The following is a 24,362-nucleotide window of genomic DNA, read 5'->3' as shown; positions in this document are numbered from 1 at the left end:
CTTGCTTGATACATTAAGAATGACTGAAATAATAATTTGAGTAATAATTAATATGTATTTGTTACTTTATAGATTTAATAGATATTTGTCGTTACTTTATTAACATTTTTACGCTTATACTGTGAGGTAAAAACGGTTGCTGCTATGATTTTTCTGGTTGAGCTCATTGCTGTCCTAATTTAGGATCTTCTTTTTAATAAATTCTTGAAAATGTTAAAAAATTGAGAGAGAAAGGGGCCTCGGAGAGGATGTTTGCCCCAAGGCCCGTGCTGTAATATGCTCTCGACGTTCCTGCATAGAAGTGGTATAAAAATAATACAAAAAACAAAAACTTGATATAACATAATAAACAATTTGCTCAGTTTTATGAAAATAGAACTTATAGGCTGTTTTTATTGTTTTAATGTGCATCTACCAAATAACTAACAAGCAGCAAGAATCAACGGTCTTAATATTTAGTGTAAAGAATATCAAATAAAACAAACTGAGAATGTAGTAATGGAAACTGAAGTATATGAAAAGTGATATCACACTAGTTAAAGATCTTTTATATCAGTGTCCTTTCAATCAAGTTTGGTTGCAAAACATTTTCATTACGAAGGTAAAAATAAGAGATGTATAAAAAGTTTATGATTAAATAAATATAATTCCCAGTCTTCACTTATAAACTGATGTTTAACCATTAGATAATGGTTCAATATTGACTTTTCAATTTAAATGTTTAAAAGCTTATAACGTGTGGCAAAATACAGAAAGGTGAGTAACCTAGATTCTGTATATTTTATCAAATATTTAGACTTTAAAATTTTAAGAGTATTTAATTTCAATTACAATTTTAATATTAAAACCTACTTTTAAAACTGAAATTAAAAAATGTGTTCAATATTATCATGAGTCAAATATTCTTTTATAAACGTAGTTAACACTTTTGCTATGAGCAGCTTTTCCTACACGTCACATGGTTTAAGTGAGTAAGATTAAAAATTTAAACTATTTTCTTATCATGGTATACTAATAAATTTGGCATAAAAATGTAACTAATAATTCAAGTTTTAATATAATGTAAGTTTTAAGTTTTTAATTTTATAATGCAATGTTAAAAAACATCCTGACTTTTCCCTAGTACAAGAATTGTGACATTTGCTCTCTAGGTATTCCCTCTTCTCTAATTTATTTACCACCCTTTCGAGAAGTATAAAAATTTAATGTAATTTACTCTTTATAATGTTAGCATCACTCAGACAAAGCATTGTTTTTATAACAGTCAATCTTATTTGGTTACAGAGCCATAAAATAGAAATCAGACCCATCCTGCCACGCCCACTTGTCACATCGTCTCTTTCATAAATTGCCAATAGTTCTTTCTGACGTTTAATACTATATTGTTTATAACCAATAGAAAGCCAAGGTTTTTATCTATCAAATGACGTATTATATTATGTTGTTTTCTGTACAGAGAATTGTCTATTTTGCTTCCAGTTCAAACTTTATTCCCACTGGAAACACATTGATGAGCTTAGCTGAATTTTAAACAGCTCTTATCACATAGAAATTCAGACAAATTGTGATAGTTATGGGACATTGTCTGCTTTTTCTATGTTATTATTCTGTGTTCTTTGGTGCATTATTTAGTTAAATAAACGATTTAGCACAGCAGTACCATCAGAATAAAAAAGTAGGGTTAAGTTTCATTGATAATCAACAGCAAAAAAAAAAGAAAAAAAGAAGACCCAGGTAAGTACTTTATTTCTTGTTTTTCTTGTGTATTCTATATTTATTATTATAAAAGTAACTAAAATGTAAAAATTAGAAACTTTTTCGGTTAGATTAGGTATAATTAATAATAATAATAAAAATTGTTCATGAGGTATGCTTGAGAACAGCTTGCGAATAGCCTGTGCTGTATGTCATTCGATAGGGGTAATGTGAGCTGCACATTCACCAAGTGATTTACAAATTTTATGGTGGAAATATTAGCTTGATACAGTTCAAAGGGTAATAAAACAATAAAATTAATACTGTATACTGTTACGACTTTAAAGTTATTTAGAATACAGAAATGTAGTCTCATGTGACAATTTGAAGTCATTCTGGAGAAAAAAAGGTATTTTAGATTTATTTTGAATTTTTCTTTGGTGGTTACGAGATTGGTCAATTTGACCAGCCTCATATAGAGTTCGAGTAGAGAAAATAACAGAAAAAATATAAAAGTTTTAAATATATTTAGGAGGTTTTAGAGATTATGCAAATGAAATTTGAGATTTTTTGGATGAACAAAAGTATTTCTAATCTTAACATGAAAATCATTTTGCACTCGGAGCAGTCAACACTTTGACTCCATACTTTCATGGAGAAATTTTCAAGAAAACAACTTCATCAACAATTTTAATTTTTTGTCTACAAATGACTCTTAATGGTTACTGAAAGTTTGGGAAATTTCATGAAGATACACAAAAAATATTAAAAGTTATAATACAGAAACTATAAAGGTCAATTTGGGATCACAAACTCGTCCTAGCCTGTAGCGAGAGTTAAAACTACACACAGTACTCAGTTAAGCTTCATAATAAATATATATTAAAAAATGTAAGGTAATGCAAAAAGTCAAGATTCTTACCATCTATAGTCTTCAGCATTGAGGAGAAAGTAAGTGCAAACAATGGTAACACACACAGTGACAACTGCCAGGATCAGAAACACAAGCAGCATGAACCCATATACATAGTAAATCTTGTAGGCCCAAAAGGAGGTGAATATAAAGTACCTAAAACCAAAATTCAACATGTTTAGCAGTTACTAAGTGATAAACTGAATTAACATGTTTATAAAGTAAAACTCAATGAGTTTGAGTAATACTGTATGAAAATTCAAATTAACATGTTTATACAGTGAAACCCAATGAATGAGTAATACTGTATGAAAGTTCAAATTAACATGTTTATACAGTGAAACCCAATGAATGAGTAATACTGTATGAAAGTTCAAATTAATATGTTTATACAGTGAAACCCAATGAATGAGTAATACTGTATGAAGGTTCAAATTAACATGTTTATACAGTGAAACCCAGTGAGTTTGAATAATAAAGCATGAAAGTCCAAATTAACAACATCATAGAGTGAAACAGATTGAGTTTCGGTAGTACTACTCACATTTCAATAAAAATGGACCCAAATGGAAGGATCCCTCCCAGCATGACAATAGCCAATGGCTCCATGAACCACTTTTTCTCTGGGATTGGCCTTGGTACAGCATTAATACGACATGGGTGATTGGGCTGACCAGCTAAGTTCCGTCCCAGCACGGTACCCACAAGTGTCAATGGCAGGATGACAAACAGACAAATGCAAGTTACTGCAACCTAAAAGTAAAAGTACCTTTAATTTGATAAAACAAATATGACAGTACCAGAAAAATGTGTCAACTTTTTTTTTGTTTCTTCAACTTCCAATAGCATGAACATTTAGTCTTACAACATAATATAAAATTGAATATTAAGTTCTTAAGAACAAGTACTTATAAACTGTGGTAATTGAAACCAAAAAAAGTTGATAAAAAGAAATTTTATCTAATGAATAATTTTGTATCAAGTTTACATCTTGCAAGTGAATTTCATTTGGGTGGACAATTCAAATACAAATATCTTAGAATCTTCAAAAAATGTTTTCATAAATAAAAATAACATGAAAAACACTGAAGATATATTAATGCTTGGAGATGGCTTGAATGGGTAATGAAGAAAAACTTTAATATAAGTTTAACATAACAGCAAATGTACAACATTTCGACAAGTTTTGTCATCATCATAATGCAAGTCTAACTTCCCTAGATGTTACATTGTAACAATCTAAAAGTATGTAAGGAACACATTCTAAGGTTAACTTTTCATTTTATAATTTAATAACCTAAAAATTTAACATTTCATTCAATGTTACTTTAATAGCTTTTAAAAATTAAGAAGCACACCATCCTACTCTCAGTTGACGTTTCTCTCATGATAATGCTACAGAGAATTTACTAAAGCAACAACTGATTCAGTAACAATGAACCTTGGGGCTTCCTTAACAATACAGTTTCAATAACAAATTGAAAACAGCATGTTTGCACAACTGGTACTGTGACAACATTTTTTCTACTTGGTACTTTATTTTTAATCAGATGATTAACCTGTGTATGTCTACTGTAAGTTGCGACATGAGAGTCCCTAAACAAGTTCTTAAAGACAACCTCCCTGTCTCATTGTTAGTTTAGAAACATTATTTGACCATGAGTGAGAGAAGAAAATTTTCAAATATTAAACATTTTCAAGCATTAAAAAACAAATCTTTTCCTCAGACTTTGGCAACACAAGCACAATCATCACCAGTTTGTGGACTAAATCACTGTTCAGGCACATGAGTGTATTAAAAGGAAGACTCAAGTATGAGATGAAACAAAAGAGCACCAGACAAACCAAATCTGATTTTCTTTTTTAAAAAAAAAAGATGTAATTCTTAGGTATCATTTAGCAAGTCAGCCAACCAAGCATTGTTAATCCTGTTGAAAAATGTTACCCATGACTTGTTTATATGTAGTACTAAAAAAAGAAATTGACAAACAATAGTTTAATAATTTCAAGTCTGGGCAACATACTACACATTTCTTCATGTATGAAAAAGACAGACCAATATTCTGTCGAAACATGCAGTATGTCCCCCAAAATAAAACAATTTCATTATGATTATAAATCATTATTTGTCAAATTCCTATTATATTTACATAATGTGCTTCCATACACATGTACACAGTATTACTATAAGTAATACTAATAGTAATAATATCTTCTTTTACTCCTGAAGAAGATGTTTACATGGTGAAATGTGGCACTGTTTGTTTCTTATTTATGTGACTGATCAGACTGTTTTGATCCTAGGTGTGTTTTTTTTTACCATGAATAATGTCACAGTACAGATGTTACATGAAAACTTGTTACAATTGAATTTTATGAACAAACCATAAAAACTGATAAGTTATTCTTTGCCAAAAGTTTAAGGGAATATCGCTGAGTAACAATAACTTTAAGAAGACCTCTCAATGTTCTGTTATTATTTTTCAAGTATAGTATTTAGAATCTTAAAACGACCTATTGTTACTTAATATTAATTTATTAATTGGAAATATATATACACATAAAATTTCAAAGTAAAATTTATAATTTACTTTCCTATCACATCTTGTACGACTAACAATCTGGTTACAAGTCAAAATCTTTCAAAGTAACCAACTTGCAAGTATCTCCCCATTAATTACTTGTGTGTGACATGAAAGACTGCTTTTCTGTAATAAATTGTTTTTTAAATATAAGCTTATCTAATGCACACTACCTAAAACTATCCAAGTAATACACTATATTCAACTTATATCAACACACTATTCATGAGAGAGGAATAACTGATATTGAGGTATGACACTGCAAACATATCTGCAGTATACCACTAAGAAAATGCACATCGTGTAACTTGTATTCTGAAACACTACACTGTTTTATAGCTCTTGAGTTAGAGATAAGATTTTCATCCCACTAACCATTGTTCCGAAAGGTATGGCACGAGATGCATGGTAGTATATAGCTATGAAGTTGATAAGGAAAGCAGTTCCACAAATCAAAGCAGGCAACATGAATGCACTTAGCATCATTTGCTTGATCCACTGTTTTCCTGCAATAAGATACTCTGCTAATTAATACTAAATTCAGTACAATCAATTTAAATACAATAATAAGAATATAACATTTCCTTCTAATTCCTATAACATTTGAAAACCCAGCAAAAGGAATTTTTGTTTTCCTTCTACTTATACTATAAATGCTTAATAAAAACACAAAGAGATTAAAGTTTCAATACAAGTATTTCTTTATTGCCTCTTAAGACGTTTACTGCTGCATAATAAATCAAGTATAAAAAAAACATTCAAGAGCTACCAAGGAGCAGTCACAGCGTCCCAAACTCATATTCAACAAGCAAAATTTGGCTTTGAAACATAATTGTCTGTGACCCATTGGTGTGTCACATGGTCCATAACTAAAAGTCAGTTGTGATATACTGGTGGGGCACATGGCAGCAAGGTGTTAATGATAAATACATCTTACCAAGTTGCAGAATGCTTATAAACTGATCAAAACTCTTTTACAAAAAACAAACCACAAATTTTAAGTAGTGGACATGATGGTCTAGTATGCCAGTTGATTTTATCGATTAAAAAGAATTGTATAATCATGTTTACTGTTGTTGATAAATGGACAATGGAAGTACAATATACACTGGTTTTCTTATATGTGAGCATAAAGTGTGGACAGATAAAAAGATGGATAATTTCGGCACGAAATGCTTCTGGCAGATATGGAAAATGTTCTACAGGGAGAATTAATTCTTTAAAACCTGGAAAGCAGCATCACTCCTCAGGATAAGTGAAGACTATGAAAATGAGATACTTTCCACATGTCTAAAGGTTTGTTTGTTGTTAATCACGAAGATACATAATAGACTATCTATGCTGTGTCCACCATTAGTATTGAGATAATATTATTGCTACCTTTCTTTTGAAAGAAGGGCTGGATCACTTTAATTATTTGGACATTACAATATGCTTATCATCAACTTACTAAATTTACAAATCTTAAAGTCGTAACAACAAATATGCAACGACTCTGAATTTGAAAGGAGATACACTTTTCTTACACCACGTTCATTGTTTTTTTTTGGCCAAATATCTAACTCTTTGAAAAAAAGTTTTAAAAGCAAATGCAATGAGGATATGTGATGCTGCTGAAGGAGAAACAAAACAAACTTGGTGGTCATATATATATACACTGCTCACAAAACAAAAAAGCAATACCTTAGATAGAGTTAGTAGTAGCTACACAAGCTGCAGTTTGTTAAAACTGCATGAGGATAACCCTGATAAGCAGATTAAATTACTTTGAAATTTTCACTAAAAACCTCACTGTAAAGATTAAAATTACTCTCACTATCAGCACTTATGAGTTTTATTTACGAGTGACAATGAGTGAATGACTGGTGGGAATATATTAGCAATACTACCTGCAAATTCTGTTCTAAAAATAAATCTATCACACCAACTCTTCAGAATCTGTTCCTGTCTCAATATAAGTACAGAGATTTCTTTAACAAAACCAAAATTTATTATCAGGAATTTTAGCCTGTTTACTATATAATAAGAATAAGTAAAAGGTTCAGACAAACTACATAGTACTTCAATCAATCAAGTTATTAATGGTTTAAAATTTTAAACCTAATTATTGTCCCTCTTTGATAATACAGATGCCACTCCAACTGAGACACAACACATCCCATCATGTGACGTGGGATGTACAGAATTTGACAACAGACCTACCTTGCATACGAGAATATAAGCTACCACCAAAGTAACCATTCACAGGGGACGTAGCTGCATATACAAATATTGCTGTGCTTAATAAGGAACCCCTCCTGTTGATAAGAAAACGGTGAGGAATTACAAGAGAGTACAGACAGTTTCTTTATATCACTTGTAAGATCCTGAAGGGAAAAATGCAGATACTTCTTTTAACATCCACAAAATTAAATCTGTAATGACTCAGCAACATATCAACAATTAAGTTTTTATAGCTTCTCTAATACACAAAATTACCTAAAAGTTGAGCCACAGGAAAAATTATTATATGCATTGTCCAGTGGCGCAGGAGAATATACAGGTAAGGGAAAGATAAATAAACTTGCACAATTTAACAACAGAGTAACACATGTTACAATTATTTTTGTAATCATTAAGTGTAACAAGAACTGTATGTCACTTTCATAAGGCATTTCAGATCATGTATGATTAATCAGATTTATGACCAATCTACAAGAACTTTTAAGCAATTACTTATAACACTTAAAGCAATGAAAATTATATTCTAAGTAGTACTTACTCTGTGTATAGTTCTCCTAAAATGGCAAATATAATTACAGATAGAGTAACAATAGCAATCTGGTAGCCACATCCCACCAATGCACAGAAAATTAATGGGTGTGATGGAGGACGGAAGACGTCACCATGAACCTGCTTCCAGCCATATTCATCACCTAGATCACGTTCCTGTGACATATTTCAAATGTCAAAGAAATTTCTTGTACTTTTATCTAATATTCTAAAACAGAAAATGATGCTTACGTTATATCTAATCATATTTAAGATATATTTTTCTGCAACAGTAAATGTTAACCCAACTTGAGTCTGATTTATCCACACAAATCTAGTTATATCATTATAAGTTAAAAAATGGAATAAGGGATTTACAGCTAATCTGTTAAAAGTAATTCTATTTCTTAAATATTTTTAAGCATTAGTAAGAATAAAAAACATGACAGAAAATGGTAAACATATTTTACGTTGTTAATTCTGAGGAAGTTACCATATCATCCATTTCTTCATCTTTACTGTAACGAGCATAGTCTTTCCTTAGTGTTCTCATCAAAATCATGCTCACCAAACCAACCAAGAAAATCACCATCATGAATGAGTTGAAAATGGAAAACCAGTGAATCTACATCAACAGAATTGATACTTATGAAAATCTTGTTAATCCACAAACATTACATATGACATCCCAACATAAGTTATACCACATGACAAGACTGTTTCAACAAAATATTCATTTTGATATAAACTTCTTCAACAAAAGCTGGCAATATTTTTACACTTAAAGGTTATCGTGATGAATAATAATGTTAGAAAGGTAATTTAGATTTTAATATCGATGTAAAAACATTCATAGCAAACTCGATAACCTGAGATATTCCATTCAGGGTTTCCATGACAATCAGTGATGATCTTAGTGGTGTCTCAAGTTACCACATGAAAGCTTACTCTAGAAGCTGCTACATACAATATTTTTAGATTTTATTTGAAAAAAAACCTGCAGTTTGCTCAAAGCATAAAAGTAACTTTTAAAAATTATAGTTTATATGTATGTATGTAGAATAAACATTAACTATACTTCAACACAGACACATTTTTGGAGGCAAAATGCAGTTTCAAAGTAATATTGAATATATGATATCATTAATTGTGTTCAAAAGGGGAAAAATATCTTCAAATTATTTGTCCAATGGTAGAACCATAATGCCACACTTAACACTATAACATATAATGCTTATAGTTCAGCCTGATAATTTTATTTTTCATACATGTAAACTTTTAAACTTCCATATGGTTATTTTGGTTCATTACTCATTAGTTTGAGAAATAAATTGCCATCTTTTCACAAATAAATCTATTCTACGACATACCAGCTCAATGGAAAAAAAAAAGATAAATACATACCAACTAGACTCAACAACATTAGCTACACTGGAATGTAACTATGATTATTATAAAAAGCTTCAGTTAATAGTTCTATAATTTTCATTGGAGTAATATTACAACTATTTCATGTTGTAACAAAACAGAACTTACTCTATGTTGGAAGAAATTTGGATCCAGATACTTATCAAATCTGTCTTCGAACTTGATTGGTGATGTTTTCCAGATAACCTAGAAATAAAATTACAATTTTTCATACTTATCACATTAAATCTTGCTGCATAAAACTGCAGAGGTTAAAAGTAACCAGAGTCAACAAAACTGGTTTGAAGGAACATCAATTTTATACTAGACTGAATTATAGCTACAGCATTTTGAAAAAAATAATCCCAATGAGATTATACAGCTTCAAATTTAGTAAAACAGGTTAATTACAGACCATTCATAAAAAACAGTTAAAAAAAGCAAACTTAATAGCTGACTTGCTTCACAAAAATACCACAAAAGATCAACAGATATACTATAATCCATATATGTATGTATGTATATATATGCAAAAATGAAATAGGAAGTATGGACAACTCACTATATGCATAAGGGAGAGATGGGTGTAGACAACACTATGCATTGCAAAGGGAAAGGTATTTGGGAAATGATCTGTCATCCCTCAGAGCCCCATTTCAGACAGCAGTGTTTACGTGTTAAGCTTTTGTATGTGAATTTCTTTATTTGTTTGTAGATACTTAGAGCAGCAGTACCATCGCCATGGGAGCAACAGCACTGAGTTTTAATACTTGCCCCCAGTGCTCAAAGTTTGAAAATGTCGATAGATCTGGTATGTTTTACCAGACAAGTCAATCAGTTTGTCATTTGTGATCAGACCATTTGGTTCAAAGTGTCTCTTTTACTAAAGACGTGTGGTGGGTATTGTGTTGTGGAATAGGTTTATTCTACTTAGGTTTAACAACCTAGCAGTCAATGAGATGCCCCATACAGCTGTCAGATTCATTCAGAACTCTATGTACCTAACCTCATTCATGAGTAATCTTGGCAGGTCACTCAACTGTTTAAATTGCTTTAAATACGCAGCATTGCTTTTAAATTTTATAAACTTTGTGCATTCAAATAAAATATACCCCCAACCAAAAAATGTTTCATAAAGGAAGCATGAGTTTTCTCCTCAGTGAAACAGTATATGACAGATTTATTTCAGATAAACTTAATAAAACATTAGCAAAATTAATACGAAACAACTTCCATGATTGGCACATTTCTTTTACTATCACTTCATATTGCACCCACAGTCACATATAAAACAGATACTCTTCAACATATTGACAGCTATACAAATCTGAAATATGCCACCACATAAGATATATTACAGTGCCACACCAGATACCATAGTACATTTGGGCAATTAGTGGCTGTCATTAGGTTGATTAACTAATTATTCTTACACAAGATTTGGATAATTAGAATAATCAAGAATGGTAATAATCAGAAACACTTATTTTGATTAGTTGATTATTTTTCACTACTTATTACACAAATAAATAATAGTGAACAACCTTGAATTAATCAAAAATAATAACGAGAAATCATAATGAAATATTTCAATTCTTTGGATAGTTGGAATAACTGAACATAATAATAATTAGGAATACTAATATTAGTCAATTATTTTCATGACATCAATCTATTTATATGTGATTCTGAATAATCGGTTATTTTACACGACACTATGCTAATGCTCTCATCCAAGGTGTATCCCAACTTAACAGTATTTGGAATATTTGTGCACACAAATTTTGTAGTGCCAGGAGTGAAACCACATACAGCATTTAGTTTCGGCATTGTGCCACTAGGGTTGAACCACAAAGAGATAATGAAACTGTTTTTATATTAAAGATCAGCATCATTTAATGTTATCTGGACTACAGAACAAATTTCAAGTGTCAAATTCACTAACCTGCATATCAAATCTCAAAATGCAAGAAAAATAGTAATTATAGCCCTATTTCTGTAGTTTTTTTAACTTAAAAATATTTTTATTGTTGGTACTTTTTATTATTTTATGTAACATTTATTTAATTTTAAAATAAAAATGAATAAAATATTACAATATTCATTTCTCCCCAGCCCCACAGAGCATCACCTGTAAACAACACCTTTAACATTTTTTTTTGTAATTGTTCTGCCTATTCCAAAGTAAATATTTATATATTTGTTAAGAAACTACCATCCTTTGAAAATACAATAATCTATATCTTATTTTCACATGATTTTATTCTCTGTGGTTTGAAAAATTACCAATGAAACTCAGCTTTGACAATAGCTCAAGCCAATGGCTAAATACCACTAGTTAGAACAGTGGTTCCCAACCTGGGGTCTGCATAGGTAATACAAGTAAGTTTTTTAATACTGATGTTTTTTTTAATTGCACACTCGGTTATATGTGTCTTTTATTTGATAGTGAAAAGTGGGAGAATGAGTTAATTATTAGTTAATAAAAACAGTTTGTTGGGTAGGCGGAATCTTTCAAAAACATGGGGTCTGTAGGGGAAAAAATTATAATAAAAGGGATCCTTAGTGGAGAAAAGGTTGGGAACCACTGGGCTAGAACAATTATGAATTACATATATCAAGTGTGTGTTTTTCTTATAGCAAAGCCACATTGGGCTATCTGCTGTGTCCACCGAGGGGAATCGAACCCCTGATTTTAGCGTTCTAAATCCGTAGACTTACCGCCGTACCATACATATATCAAACTGGCTTGAACAGTAATTTCTTGAAAGTGACTAGCTGGAGCTTCCGTTAGACAAAGAAATGTAAAGGAAACTTGAGATCTCGAGATTGTTTTTTTACACTTTTTTGAATGTTCTTTTCATTCCTAAAAATGTTTTAGTGTTCAATTACATCTGTCTGACATCAGATAAATTTAGTTAGATTTAACAATATTTTATGGTAAAATATTACACTGACTCAAATATATTTATTGAATATTATTTGTGCACACTGACCTTTTTAAACAGTAAAGTTCAAGGTCACTGATAAATCTTTCTACTTTTGCCATGTTTTTATGATTTACAACAGAATTAGGAACTATTACAAATGGCAAAATAAATTATCAAGAGAAATATGCTAAAAAATACCAATCAAGTTGAAATTTATTGCATGTGTAGAATGGAACTTTCAGAGCAACAATAAAAGGAACGATTATGTTTTTTTTCACAAAAGTGTCTCACAACAAAACATGGGAAATTTGAAAACCAAAGAAAGGTTAGAAATATTAAATCAAATTATACGATTTTTTTTAAAACTTTAATAAGTTTGTACTAAATTTCATACTGTGATGTATTTATTCCCAGTGGGAGAAGGAAAAACAATAAGGGGATTTTAGTGACACCCTTTCAGTCCAAAAAAGGGTTAATTTCAGTTTTACGAAGATTTGTTTGTTTGTTGTTGAGCAGAAAGCTACATAATGGGTTGACTATGCTCTGCCCACCAAGGGGGAGTGTTCTGACGAACATATTATGGTCTCAATGCATTAAATTCTTTATTAATAGCTCAAAAAATGCAAATTTCAATTTATGAACCAGCAAAGTTTAAGATATGATAATCTTATACTATTTGAATAAAATGTATAAAAATGATATTAACTGAATGGGCATGGAGCCCATTGGACCGACACCCAACTGAAGAGGTACCTCTGGTTACAATTGTGAGTTAGGAAGTGTGTCTTCACAAAATGTGGCAAGTCTGTTGTACACAACAAATCAGATGTGTTACTAAAGTTTCTGTACTAAAGATTTGTTTGTGAAATGCCAAACTCGGTCTGACTCAGACTCTGACAAGTCAGAATGCAAGATTATGTTTATGTGAAGAATAAAAATACTTTTGTCCATTGTACAGTTTACAAATAATATTTGTACAAATTCCAAAACCTCCTAAATGCATATTTAATGTTTTTTTCAGTATCTCTGTATACTTTATCTGATATTTTCTCTATTCTAACACAAACTTTTGCAAAATCAGCAATATTTAGTAACATGAAACGTTGATAACTCCGACATAAAATGCAAAATACCATGTTGAATTGCATTTTGTACAAGATTAGGGCATGCACACTTTGATCCCTATCTATGCACATAGGATTAAAGGATTATGGAACTTGCTTTTGATGGGCATAGATGCGTGTGTGAGATTTTGAATGCTTAGAGACAGAAATTTTCTAAGCTTTAGGTAATTTACTTGATTTTAATGGTTATAAAAAAATACTGGGTTGTAATTTTCAAGTAAATGGTTATCAAAACTATGTATGAACAAGTCACTAGCTAAAGTACCACTGGCACTTAATCAAATATCAGCCAATTTACTACAGAGGTTGAGTACATTATATTACAATGACTTAGGGGTCTCAACACATTGTTAAAGTACATGTCATCACAACTGGTCATGCTTTATCTGACAACCATGATCCTGACAGTAGCCCTACAGTATAGTTTTTATTGGAAAAGACTCCATTGTAAGGCTGGAATTTCCAAAGCATTCTTGCCTTCAGGTTTTCCACAATCCAACTAGTGTATGAGAATGATGGTTTCCCAGCTCCTATTTCAATAGACTGACCACATACAGAAATCTACAAGTGTTGTATCTGGTGACTTAACTGGTATGCCTTCATATGGAATAGCATAAATATCCATTTCATTCTCCAGCTGCTTGAGATATGTGATGGTTGAATAGATACGATGTGGAATCAACATGTGTACAATTTTGTCATTTGTCCACATGGAGATCCTTCTTGAGTATGTTGCATACTGTTACTTGGAAAATGTAGACAGTGCTTGTAACTTATCTTTCTGTTTGTGAAATCTCACCTTGATGCTATATTTTGTTTCCCCTGATTGTGGTAAAAGTTGTTGCAGGTTTCTTTCTGGATAATCAAGTTCATCTTTTTCCTTTTTTTTTTTCCATTGACATTAAGTACAAGGGATATCCCCAACTTCATATTCTAAATCCCCAATTTGAACACACTTTTATGATCTGAGTGTATGAATATTTTGCATTAGAAAGAACTGTTACATACACTTCCTAGAAGTAATAAATTTTTGGTAGCACCACTATCTACAAAATGTAGTTCTGATACATTCTATTCCACCATGACATTATATATTGGCTGTGGTTAACATATAACTTGTTGATTTGTACGTTCAAAACTGTTTTAATAAAATGTATGTTTTTGTTTGAAGTTAAGCACAAAGCTACACAATGGGCTATCTGTGCTCTGCCCACCACGGGTATCGAAACCCGGTTTCTAGCGTTGTAAGTCTGCAGACATACCGCTGTGCCACTGGGGGGCTAATAAAATGTACTCGGCCTATGTATACAATGGCACTTCTTGTGATTGAGCTAACTTGCTACTCTACATTAACAGATATACACAAAAGTTGTCCAGAAATTATGTCATCTCATCAGACAATAAATTGTTAACAATTTCAAGACTCTCTGTATAACACAAATTACATGTAACATTATTAGTAGATGCATCCACTGATACTCTTATATTACTAACAGATAAACTATACTGACATACAACAAAAGTTATATAATACCTCTTACATTAACACTTACTTCATAAGAAAATGTTAACTTTTTCCCCTTTTCCAGCTTCACTTTGGCTTCACTTGTCAAGTTAACATCCACAATGGCTTTTCCATTATATCCAATTTCAAATTTTTTGTGAGTCCACATATAAAATGCATTTTCTGATTCATCCACCTCCCCAACAATACCTTTAACCACAAAAACATGCAGAAAGGCAACTTACTTAGTACACAAACTATTTATTTGAAAAATATAATGTCATTCTTCATGAATTGTTACTGTAATTTCTCATTCAAAATATATATTACAATTCTATCATGGGTAGCTTGAATACTTTTTGAACAATAAATGTATTTGGATTTAGTTTATAAATAATGTAATGAAAATATAATACACTTTTATTAATTCTATGCAAAGTGTAAAACTTCTATTTCTACTAAAATAACTGACAAAATACTTCAAAAATAAAAAACATCAGAATATTCTTACCTCGTACTGTAAGTACCTTTTTTCTAAGCTCTGAAGATTAGTGTTAGTGTTTGTTAATGAAGTCTATTTTTGCATTACTTAATAACTACTGCTTCACTATTTTAAAGAAAAACTACAAGAAATGTTATAAGAATCACTAATACATTTAATTTTTTATTTATTTTTTATACTTTTTAACCAGAATTTTTGCAGTAAGCTTCAAATTTAATTTCTCACAGATTAATTTGTGTGCATTTATATTTTTTGTGAATCAAACAAAACAAAGCTTTTTTGGTTTATGCAAGTAAAGATAGACAAAGAAAAAATAACAAAACAGATCACTAAAATAGGAAAGATTTAAGGGGGTATTATAAGCTATATTGTATGATGTAAGTACAGCAGAGTGCCTTATCGAGATTTCTTGACTTTACATGAAATGTAAACAATTTATTTTAATTATTTTGTTTAAAGCTAGGAGAAGATAATTTAACCACAGAAATTTTTTATTTCAGCTTTGACAAACAAAATAATTTCACCAACAGTTTAAACACAAACACATAATTATTTCATACAGAAAAACTGTAAATTTTGGTTTCTCACTAATAAAACCTTATTATTTTACATTATAGAACAACTTTTTGAAGTTTTCTTTAACATAAATTAAATTTCGCACCATTAACTAAACTGCGTATTCAAATCTACATTAAAGCATGGAAAAAAGAACTAAAACTAAACTCACATAATCAACAAGACCGAAGTAATATATTGTCTTCATAATGAGTTCATTTTGAATAAAAAAATTTCATCTTTTAATTAACTACAAAATGATTTTTACACAAACCCCAGATTGGCAGATCATCTATGTACATTTGGTACCAGTAGTGGTTTTTAACTGCATAAGTGAAAGCAAGAAGTATTTCATCAGTGATCTCCACTTCACAGTACTGAGTTTTGGCAACATTTGCTGTATAAATTGAAAAATAGTTTTAAAAAATAAAATCAGTAAGAAACTGCTAATGCAAAAAAAAAAGTTATATAGCAATATAATTAAAAAATAGACAAAAAAAGAAAAGGCAAATTATTTTTTCTCCTACATTCCATATATTTAACAGTTTCTGCTTGTTATTTTCATGTGCAACTTAACTGATAAATTAGATTTAGGCCAATGGTAGTATATAAGAAGCCTTAGAACTACAAATTTAAGTACAACACTCTACCAGCACGAGATAACTAGAAACATAAGCACCTAAGAATCATTATGAACTATCAAGTAGAAACGTACAAACTTAAGCCTACCAGAATCCAACAAGTAGTATCCTACAAGTCTGAAAGCACCAGAAAGTACGAGTCTAAGACTATCTAATATCAATTACTATGCCATAAAAGATGAGACCAATAATGTTAACTAGAAATACTCTAGGAGGCAAATCAATAGAATCCAACTAACAGTAACTTGAGATTGCCAGAAACCAATTAACAGCAGAATAGGAGCCTAAATGAAATCCCCAATTAAAATCCAATTAGTAGTAGCTTAGACACTTGACACAAACAGAAGCATGGGAACAATAGAAACCCACTAGTAATAGCACAATAACTTGAAACCCCTGGAAATCAAACAAAATTAGCATAAAACTAGGAAAAAAATGCAACCACAGGCTCTGCCCTTACTTGTCTATTTTACTTCAGTGTGACGTTTAAATTTTACATTTTTAAAATTAACATGAATCTCAAACAGGTGTACTTACCTCTGAAACACTGAAAGCATTTCCTAGTTCAGTTTGGATTCACGCTGTTAATAAAACATGTGACTAAAATTTCTGAATTTATGCATTAAAAAGCATGTGTCACTTCCCATAATTCTCTGCTCTCCCACCATCAGGGGATCTCACATATGCTTTGCTTTCCTGCCAAAATATTTTATTGAAAATTGCAGTCATTATGAAAATTTGGTTATTGAGAGTTGGGAAGGAAGGTATTTCAGAGGCAAGTATCTGTTTGAAATTCATTTTAACTCTAAAAATGTAAAATTCAATCAGGTAAGTTTACCTCTGATATACTGAAGGTCAGAAGATATATATTGTAAAGGAGGTGGGAACCAATGAAGATGTAAATGATAAGCTACAAAGCAGGAAGATAATGATCTAAACTACAAGGAATATGCAGTCATGTAGAATCCCAGTAGAATCCAGAACTGGAGTTGAGGGAGGATGAGTGGAGCAGACAGGGCCTTATAAAACGAATGGGCCTAAAGAACACTCAGAAAGAAGACATTCTTCTCAATAGGGTACTTTTTTTGGCTATGGTGTACCATTAATTCAGGCAAAGGGAGTCAATTTTGTGAGCAGTAACAGGAACTGCTTCCTCAAAAACCTTATACTACAGGAGCAGGGTGTGGTATTCATCCTACCTGTCTTTTTTTTTGCCATCTGTGTCCAGTAGTTGGCCCCATAGATTCAATATAAGACATATATGAAAGAACATATATTACGAGCATAAGCACCTCTTCAGCCATTCTAAAAATGGCCAGTGAGTCACACAACTGGTCAAACTGGTGGGTACTCAGGAAAAACTGAAGAAAGACCCAAGCGGTCCTTAAGAACAGGCTCAACAACATCATGACAGTACAATGGGGACATCAAAACATTAAGAATTAATGAATAATAAAAACACAGGTGATCCCTGTCCTGGCTGGAGCTGTGACATCTAGTGATAATGGTAGTCCCCTTCCCAATATCTCTAATGCTCATGAAGCTCCAGCATAGAGAGTGGAGTGTTCCCCTAAGACAAACAAGGTTTATGTGACATACAAGAATCCCAACACATTTGTGTTATATATATTATAAAATATCACAACTTTAGGCTTCTCAAGATTTGTGAATAGGAGTACTGGCCAGAATAGAAATACTTGGGTTGCCCAGGACAAACACAGAGGTTAGAGATTGATGCAAGAGTCCTGACTGGATGAATCAATACAATTAAATTCTCCATGCATTATGGTATCTTTTGTTTTTTATTACTCTTTGGTTTTAAATCACAATTATTCACAATCCACAATACCCTAGATATGGTTAAGAATGGGTGTTGGGTAGAATATACAAATCTAACAGGAGATGGATTCAATCGAGACTGGAATAATAGCCACAGGTGGTAATGGAACCCTGAAACTGATGATACAATGATGTGATAAAAGATAAAATAACAAAAACAATCAGATTTCCCCCATGCTTGCTTTTAAGATATCCATTAAAGGATAAAGAAACCAGAAGACCAAAGAAATGACAAATGTGATGAGATATAACCTGAAATTCACACTTAAGGTGGTCAGGAACAAAATGGATCAGCAACACAAACCAATACATAGATGTAGGTGAAGCAAGATCTGTGGAATGAAGAACATCACAAAGTGGAAAAACAAACAATGTTGATTCTCTTGAAAAGATCTCATTCTTACAAAAAAAAAAGGATCAAATGCTCTGACCAGACACAGAAAACAGTTGTCAAAACCTGAATCAGGGTCAGTCAGAGTAAGTAACATAATAGGAGAAAAACATTAGTAACCATCTACCACACAAAAATCACCTTTTACTCAAAATAGTTAAGAGTCTGAGCCAGACTGACTCCATAAAGATTCCATTCTAGAAACTGACAGACAAATATTTAGGTTAAATACTTTAACTATTCTGATATTTTGTGTACAGCAGACTTACAGTGCTCTGAACCAGACTGACTAATGTAATCCTGAAATCTATAGTACAGTGATTTGATAAAAGTTACAATAAAAAAAACATATGCAGATTTGCTCTCATGCTTCCTTTTAAGATATTCATTAAAGGATACAGAAACCAGGAGACAAAAGAAATAGCAAATTTGATGAGATGTAACCTGAAATTCACACTTAAGGTGGTCAGGAACAAGACGGATAAGCAACACAAACCAAATAATAAATGTATATGGAACATGATCTGTGGAATGAAAAATATCATAAAGCGAACAAACAAGCAACCAATGTTGATTCCTTGAAAAGATTCCATTCTTTCAACAACAACAATAAAAAATTGACCAGACAGAAAACAAATGTCAGAAGTAGAATCAGAGTCATTCAGAATAGGTAGAATAACAGGCAATAAAATCAGCGGTAACCATCTATCACACAAAAATCACGATTCACTCAGTCTAGTTACAGTCTGAGTCAGACTAACTCCATAAAGTTTCCAGAAATTGACAGACATATATTCAGGTAAAATACTTCATTAAAAATTGTGATATTTTGTGTACAACAGACTTGTAATGTTTACTAAAAGTTTGCTAAATTTTAAGAAGATACATATATTAACTTCAAACATTATTGTAAAAATTTACTCCACAGGTCCAACTCCTTGAACAAAGTTAAAGTGAAATACTCACAAAGACAAAAATTAAACAGTTTAAATATTTTTAAAATGTTTGTTTGTGTATGTGGAGGTCATCTGCTTAAAGGCTGAGTACCTTGCAACATAACCCGATGGACCAAAGTGTCAAATAACGTAGGAATCATGTAGTAGTACAAAAAACAATAGTGAGACCTATGGGTAATAAAGATGTAAAAAAATGTGTGTGATCATGAGTAATAAGGAGAACAAGACAAATCATAGTGTGATGAGTCAAAGTAAAAAACAATTGGAAAACCTATACAACAACTAAACTGAGAGTCAAAACTTTGGAAGGAAGAGAAGAAGACAAATATGAAGTGCAGAAATACAGTTAGTTTTTTAAAATATTCACAATCCCCAAAACATGAGACAGCAGATATAAAAGATTTGAGTAAAAAATCATCTCACGATTCATGACATGTACCCTTACGTATAAAGTTAAATAGGTTCAGTATGGGGAAATATAGAACATACCTGAGAGAAAAAAAGAAATAAGAACAGCAGAAAGGTCTCTAGGATTAGCACTGTAAATTGAAAGTTGACTTGGCCATACAAAAATATGTATATCGTAATAAAATAAATGAAGATTATCAATGGCTCCTTATTTTACTTTGTTGGCATTTTTATTTTGTATAAAAAAAACTATAAAGGACTAAATTCTCACCTTTAAAGTCAATGTCTAGTCCACTAAATTCTAACTCTACACCCAGAAGTGCTTCACCAAGTGTTTCGTGATAGTGGCTAATGCTTTTTTTTGGCCCAGAGCAGAAGGGTAATGAGAAATAGGCATATGTTTCTTGTCTGTTATGATAGGGTCCCACAGTGTTCATCCAAAGTACCACTTCTTCATTATCTTCATACTAACAAAGAGCAAACAAAAATAATATACTTCCCAGTATAAGTAAATTACTTTATACTCAGAAAAGTGATGAAACAACATGTTTGATGCTATGGTTTAACAGTTAACATTCTAAGCTTTCAAATTACAAAAGCTTTTGAGAAATGTTAGTAAGATCACTGCAAAATGCTTAGTAGGCCTTCTGTTCTAAACCAGAAGTTATCTGCTACATTACTCCAATGGTAACTAAAAGTAACTGAAATACAATTTGTAGACCTAGACTTTGCTAAAAAAAACAAGTATCAGTGTTAAAATCCAAAGATCATATATGATAAGATAAAATGTGTGTAACAATTAAAAGTGATAATTTTACAGGTATTTGATATAAATAATTTTACTTGCAGATAATGCATATGTATATCATTTGGGGAAGTTTTTTTTCTTTTTGTAGACAACTCTTGCTTCATGTTTGTTGGTGACCACTTTTCATGCTGAGTCTTTCATTATCTTAAGAAATGTTTCTCACTTCATCAGGAACATGCTTCACAGCACTATAAAAGCCATATAAGAAAATAACTCTCCAAGCCTGAAGAAGGACTCAACACGGAGTCAGAACCATTATTACCAATAAACATGAAGCAGGAGCTGTCCACAAAAATGTTCCTACAATTGGCCCACACTGCCTGAAGCTACACTACAACAGTTTACAGATTGTCATTAAAATAGCATTTAACAATAAAAAAAGTTTGTTCTGGAGTTGATGTAGACTTTATATGTGATTTGAGAAATCCTCAGACTTGTGCATATGGATTTTTAGTTTCATCACTGGTTTTAAAATTGTAAAGATACCTGAAGACTCTGAAATTTCTATTAATATCATGTTAATAGAAGTCTTGCTAAAAGAATACATCTATTAACTGAACTGTAATTTCAGAATTTAATTGTGGGTAAAATAATATATATAGTTATAAGCATTTTCTGAAGACTGAGTAAAAACAACATTATGGCCATTATAGCACCTTATTAGTGTATTTAAGATTTCAGGCTCTGGATCACTTAAAGGTTAATAAAATATTTAGTATCTTGAAACATAAATGAGTGGAACATACTTTTCTCATTACTTAGTGACAAGACACTTAATTTAGTAAAAAGTCAGTAACATGTGAGGGCAGTGGTTTTAAAACAATCTTAATATACTTAGAAACATTGAAGTTTTGACATATTTAAAAATGTGATATTATAGCAGTCGAATTTTCAAGAATTATAATTAGCTTGTATTACAGATCATTAATATAAAAAATATAGCCAACTAATCCAACAACTCTTAATAATAATATATAAAATTACATATTATGTTTATTGTACATTATAACCCTCATGGCCTGTGAATCTCAACAAAACAAGTAAAACCCATTTACGTGGGGCTAATATACAAATGTCATGTAAAGCTCATAACTAAATAAGTAAAAATACAATTGTAATAAAATGTATATTTTAGACAAAATTCAATAAAACCATAAAAATTCAATAATCATACTCACTTCTCATCACTAGTAAATGCAGATCACTATAGCAGATATCTTATTCTGTCATACTTGACATTTTTTGTTTGCTACAGTTTGATATCCCTAAATATTTCTAGTATTTAGATTTTTTCAGGAAATTTGGTCATTTTATATTACTTTTTATTAAAATGAGTCACCAAGTATATTGACACTTCTTGTCATTTCTTCTTGCTAATTAGTAAGACCAGCATATATCTAAAATGTTCAGCTTTGCCTTTACTGTTTAACTTTAGCCTACACCTTGTGTCCAAATGCCCAACAGTAACAGACACCCAAGTTTAAAAAAAATGTAAACAAGAGTTAGTGGGACCACTAGAAGCTTTATTTGTGTCCTAATTTCACTTCTAGTTCTAGTTTTATGAGTTCTACATGTTTGTGGTAGACCTCATTTTTTTCTATCTTTAGGTTAGTAGTTAGATATAATCAAACACAAATTAAAAAGTTGTACAAAATTTACAGTTTATTATCAACTTAATGATTTCTTTCACCTCGCTTAACGCTAGGCCTAAGTTAGTGCTTGCTTAAGATAGCATTGTACTTCCAGTAAGATCCTACTTGTTCAAATTACTAAATATATTACAATTACGTGTAGAACTAAACGTTAGTATAATTGCTTAAAAAACTCGCTTACCTGATGATTATGTTCGTCAGTATCACAACAGTGAAAGCAAATACCAAGTACTAGGACAATACAGAGAAATCTCTTCATTATGTAGAAATTTTAAAACCTACCAATACATTAACAACAATCTAACATTAACTAGTACAGAACACCCTAACTATTAATATTTTTACTCAAATTCAAAGCCTTTGAATTTCGTAAATATTATCACACATAAGCTTATTAATATTATCATAAATTCCCCTCCCTCAACCGCTTAGCTGTCCACGTCACGCCAAACATTTATAGTTTAACATCTAACCACCAGAGAACGCTATTTTATTTAGATCGTAAGAACATTTTTGTTGACTTAATTCCTCTTTCCTTTGTTTATTGGTTTCACCCATTGTTGAATTTTTTCTTTTACTTTTTGCTGTTTTAAGAATATATTTTAATGTTCTTGATATATCAGGTCTAATGCTAATGTTACTGATGATAATGAGAGTTATAGATAGACTATCAAGATCAGTAATAAAACTACAGTTGTTGGGAGGCCCGGCATGGCCAGGTGGTTAGGGCGCTTGACTCGCAATCTGAGAATTCGAATCCTCGTCACACCAAACATGCTCGCCCTTTCAGTCATGGGGGCGTTATAATGTTACGGTCAATCAAGAGTAGCCCAAGAGTTGGCGGTGTGTGGCGATGACTATTTGCCTTCCCTTTAGTCTTACAATGTAACTTTGCGCGAAATCCATAACAAACTGGGTTTGAAAAGTAATGGTATTTCTCTTGTGCCAGTTACACGTTGTCATGGCTAATTTACCTCTGATATTTATGGTGTCACCCACAGAAATCATCGGTTGAGAATTTCTTAGACTTGTGCAAATGGGTTTTTAGTTTCATCAGTGGTTTAACATTTTAAAAATAGCTGAAAAGTCTGAAATTTCTACTAATGGAATCCTGGTAGGAATGAGCATCTTGTCAAGTGAACACATTTATGGACTGAACTGAATTAACTGCTTGGTGAATAATTAAAATGGTTTTGTTTACTGTGAAGCCCCCAGTGGCACAGCAGTATGTCTGCGGACTTACAACGCTAAAAACCGGATTTCGATACCCGTGGTGAGCAGAGCACATATAGCTCTTTGTGCTTAACTTCAAACAAACAAACAATTTACTGTGAAACTTGCGTCTAGTCTTTTCCCTCAACTCACTCAGTTCAGAATCAAGTTGAACTTTTGATATAAGACTGTACATATGTGAAAAGTTTTTTTGTTGTACAAAACTTGAAGATAGCTTTTATATGCGGAAATATCTGTTAGCTGAGTTCTTGCACAGATCTTAAAATGATTTTCCAGACGGTTCTACTATGATTAGTGTCTGGCGAAAAGTTTCAGTAGATATTTCCTTTACAACATCTCAACCAACAATTGGTGTAGTTATCAACGCTATTTTCAAGTTTTGAACAACTCGACTTTCAAGATCTACATATCTACATGTGCCGATGTTTCCATTTATCAACGCTATATTTTAAGATCTGTGCAATAACTCAG

At 31.5% G+C, this 24,362-nt stretch overlaps 1 protein-coding gene across 1 annotated transcript in view; it reads right to left on the bottom strand.

Annotated features, from left to right (window-relative positions):
- LOC106466269 (transmembrane 9 superfamily member 3-like) overlaps window positions 1-23,112 on the bottom strand; it is a 30,387-nt gene extending 7,275 nt beyond the window's left edge. The window contains exons 1-11 of the mRNA XM_013926527.2: window positions 22,840-23,112; window positions 20,470-20,665; window positions 16,238-16,360; window positions 14,956-15,116; window positions 9,478-9,555; window positions 8,435-8,566; window positions 7,952-8,118; window positions 7,393-7,487; window positions 5,566-5,696; window positions 3,153-3,361; window positions 2,618-2,764 (exon numbers count right to left, since the gene is read on the bottom strand). Coding sequence (XP_013781981.1) covers window positions 2,618-2,764; window positions 3,153-3,361; window positions 5,566-5,696; window positions 7,393-7,487; window positions 7,952-8,118; window positions 8,435-8,566; window positions 9,478-9,555; window positions 14,956-15,116; window positions 16,238-16,360; window positions 20,470-20,665; window positions 22,840-22,917 — 1,517 coding nt within the window. The 5' untranslated portion in view covers window positions 22,918-23,112. The remainder of the gene's footprint in view (window positions 1-2,617; window positions 2,765-3,152; window positions 3,362-5,565; window positions 5,697-7,392; window positions 7,488-7,951; window positions 8,119-8,434; window positions 8,567-9,477; window positions 9,556-14,955; window positions 15,117-16,237; window positions 16,361-20,469; window positions 20,666-22,839) is intronic.
- Window positions 23,113-24,362: the final 1,250 nt, after the last annotated feature.

Source organism: Limulus polyphemus, unplaced genomic scaffold, assembly GCF_000517525.1.
Source record: "Limulus polyphemus unplaced genomic scaffold, Limulus_polyphemus-2.1.2 Scaffold2209, whole genome shotgun sequence".
NCBI lineage: Eukaryota > Metazoa > Arthropoda > Merostomata > Xiphosura > Limulidae > Limulus > Limulus polyphemus.
The sequence above is the reverse complement of the archived record's forward strand: the minus strand, read 5'-3'. Positions and strand labels throughout refer to the sequence as shown.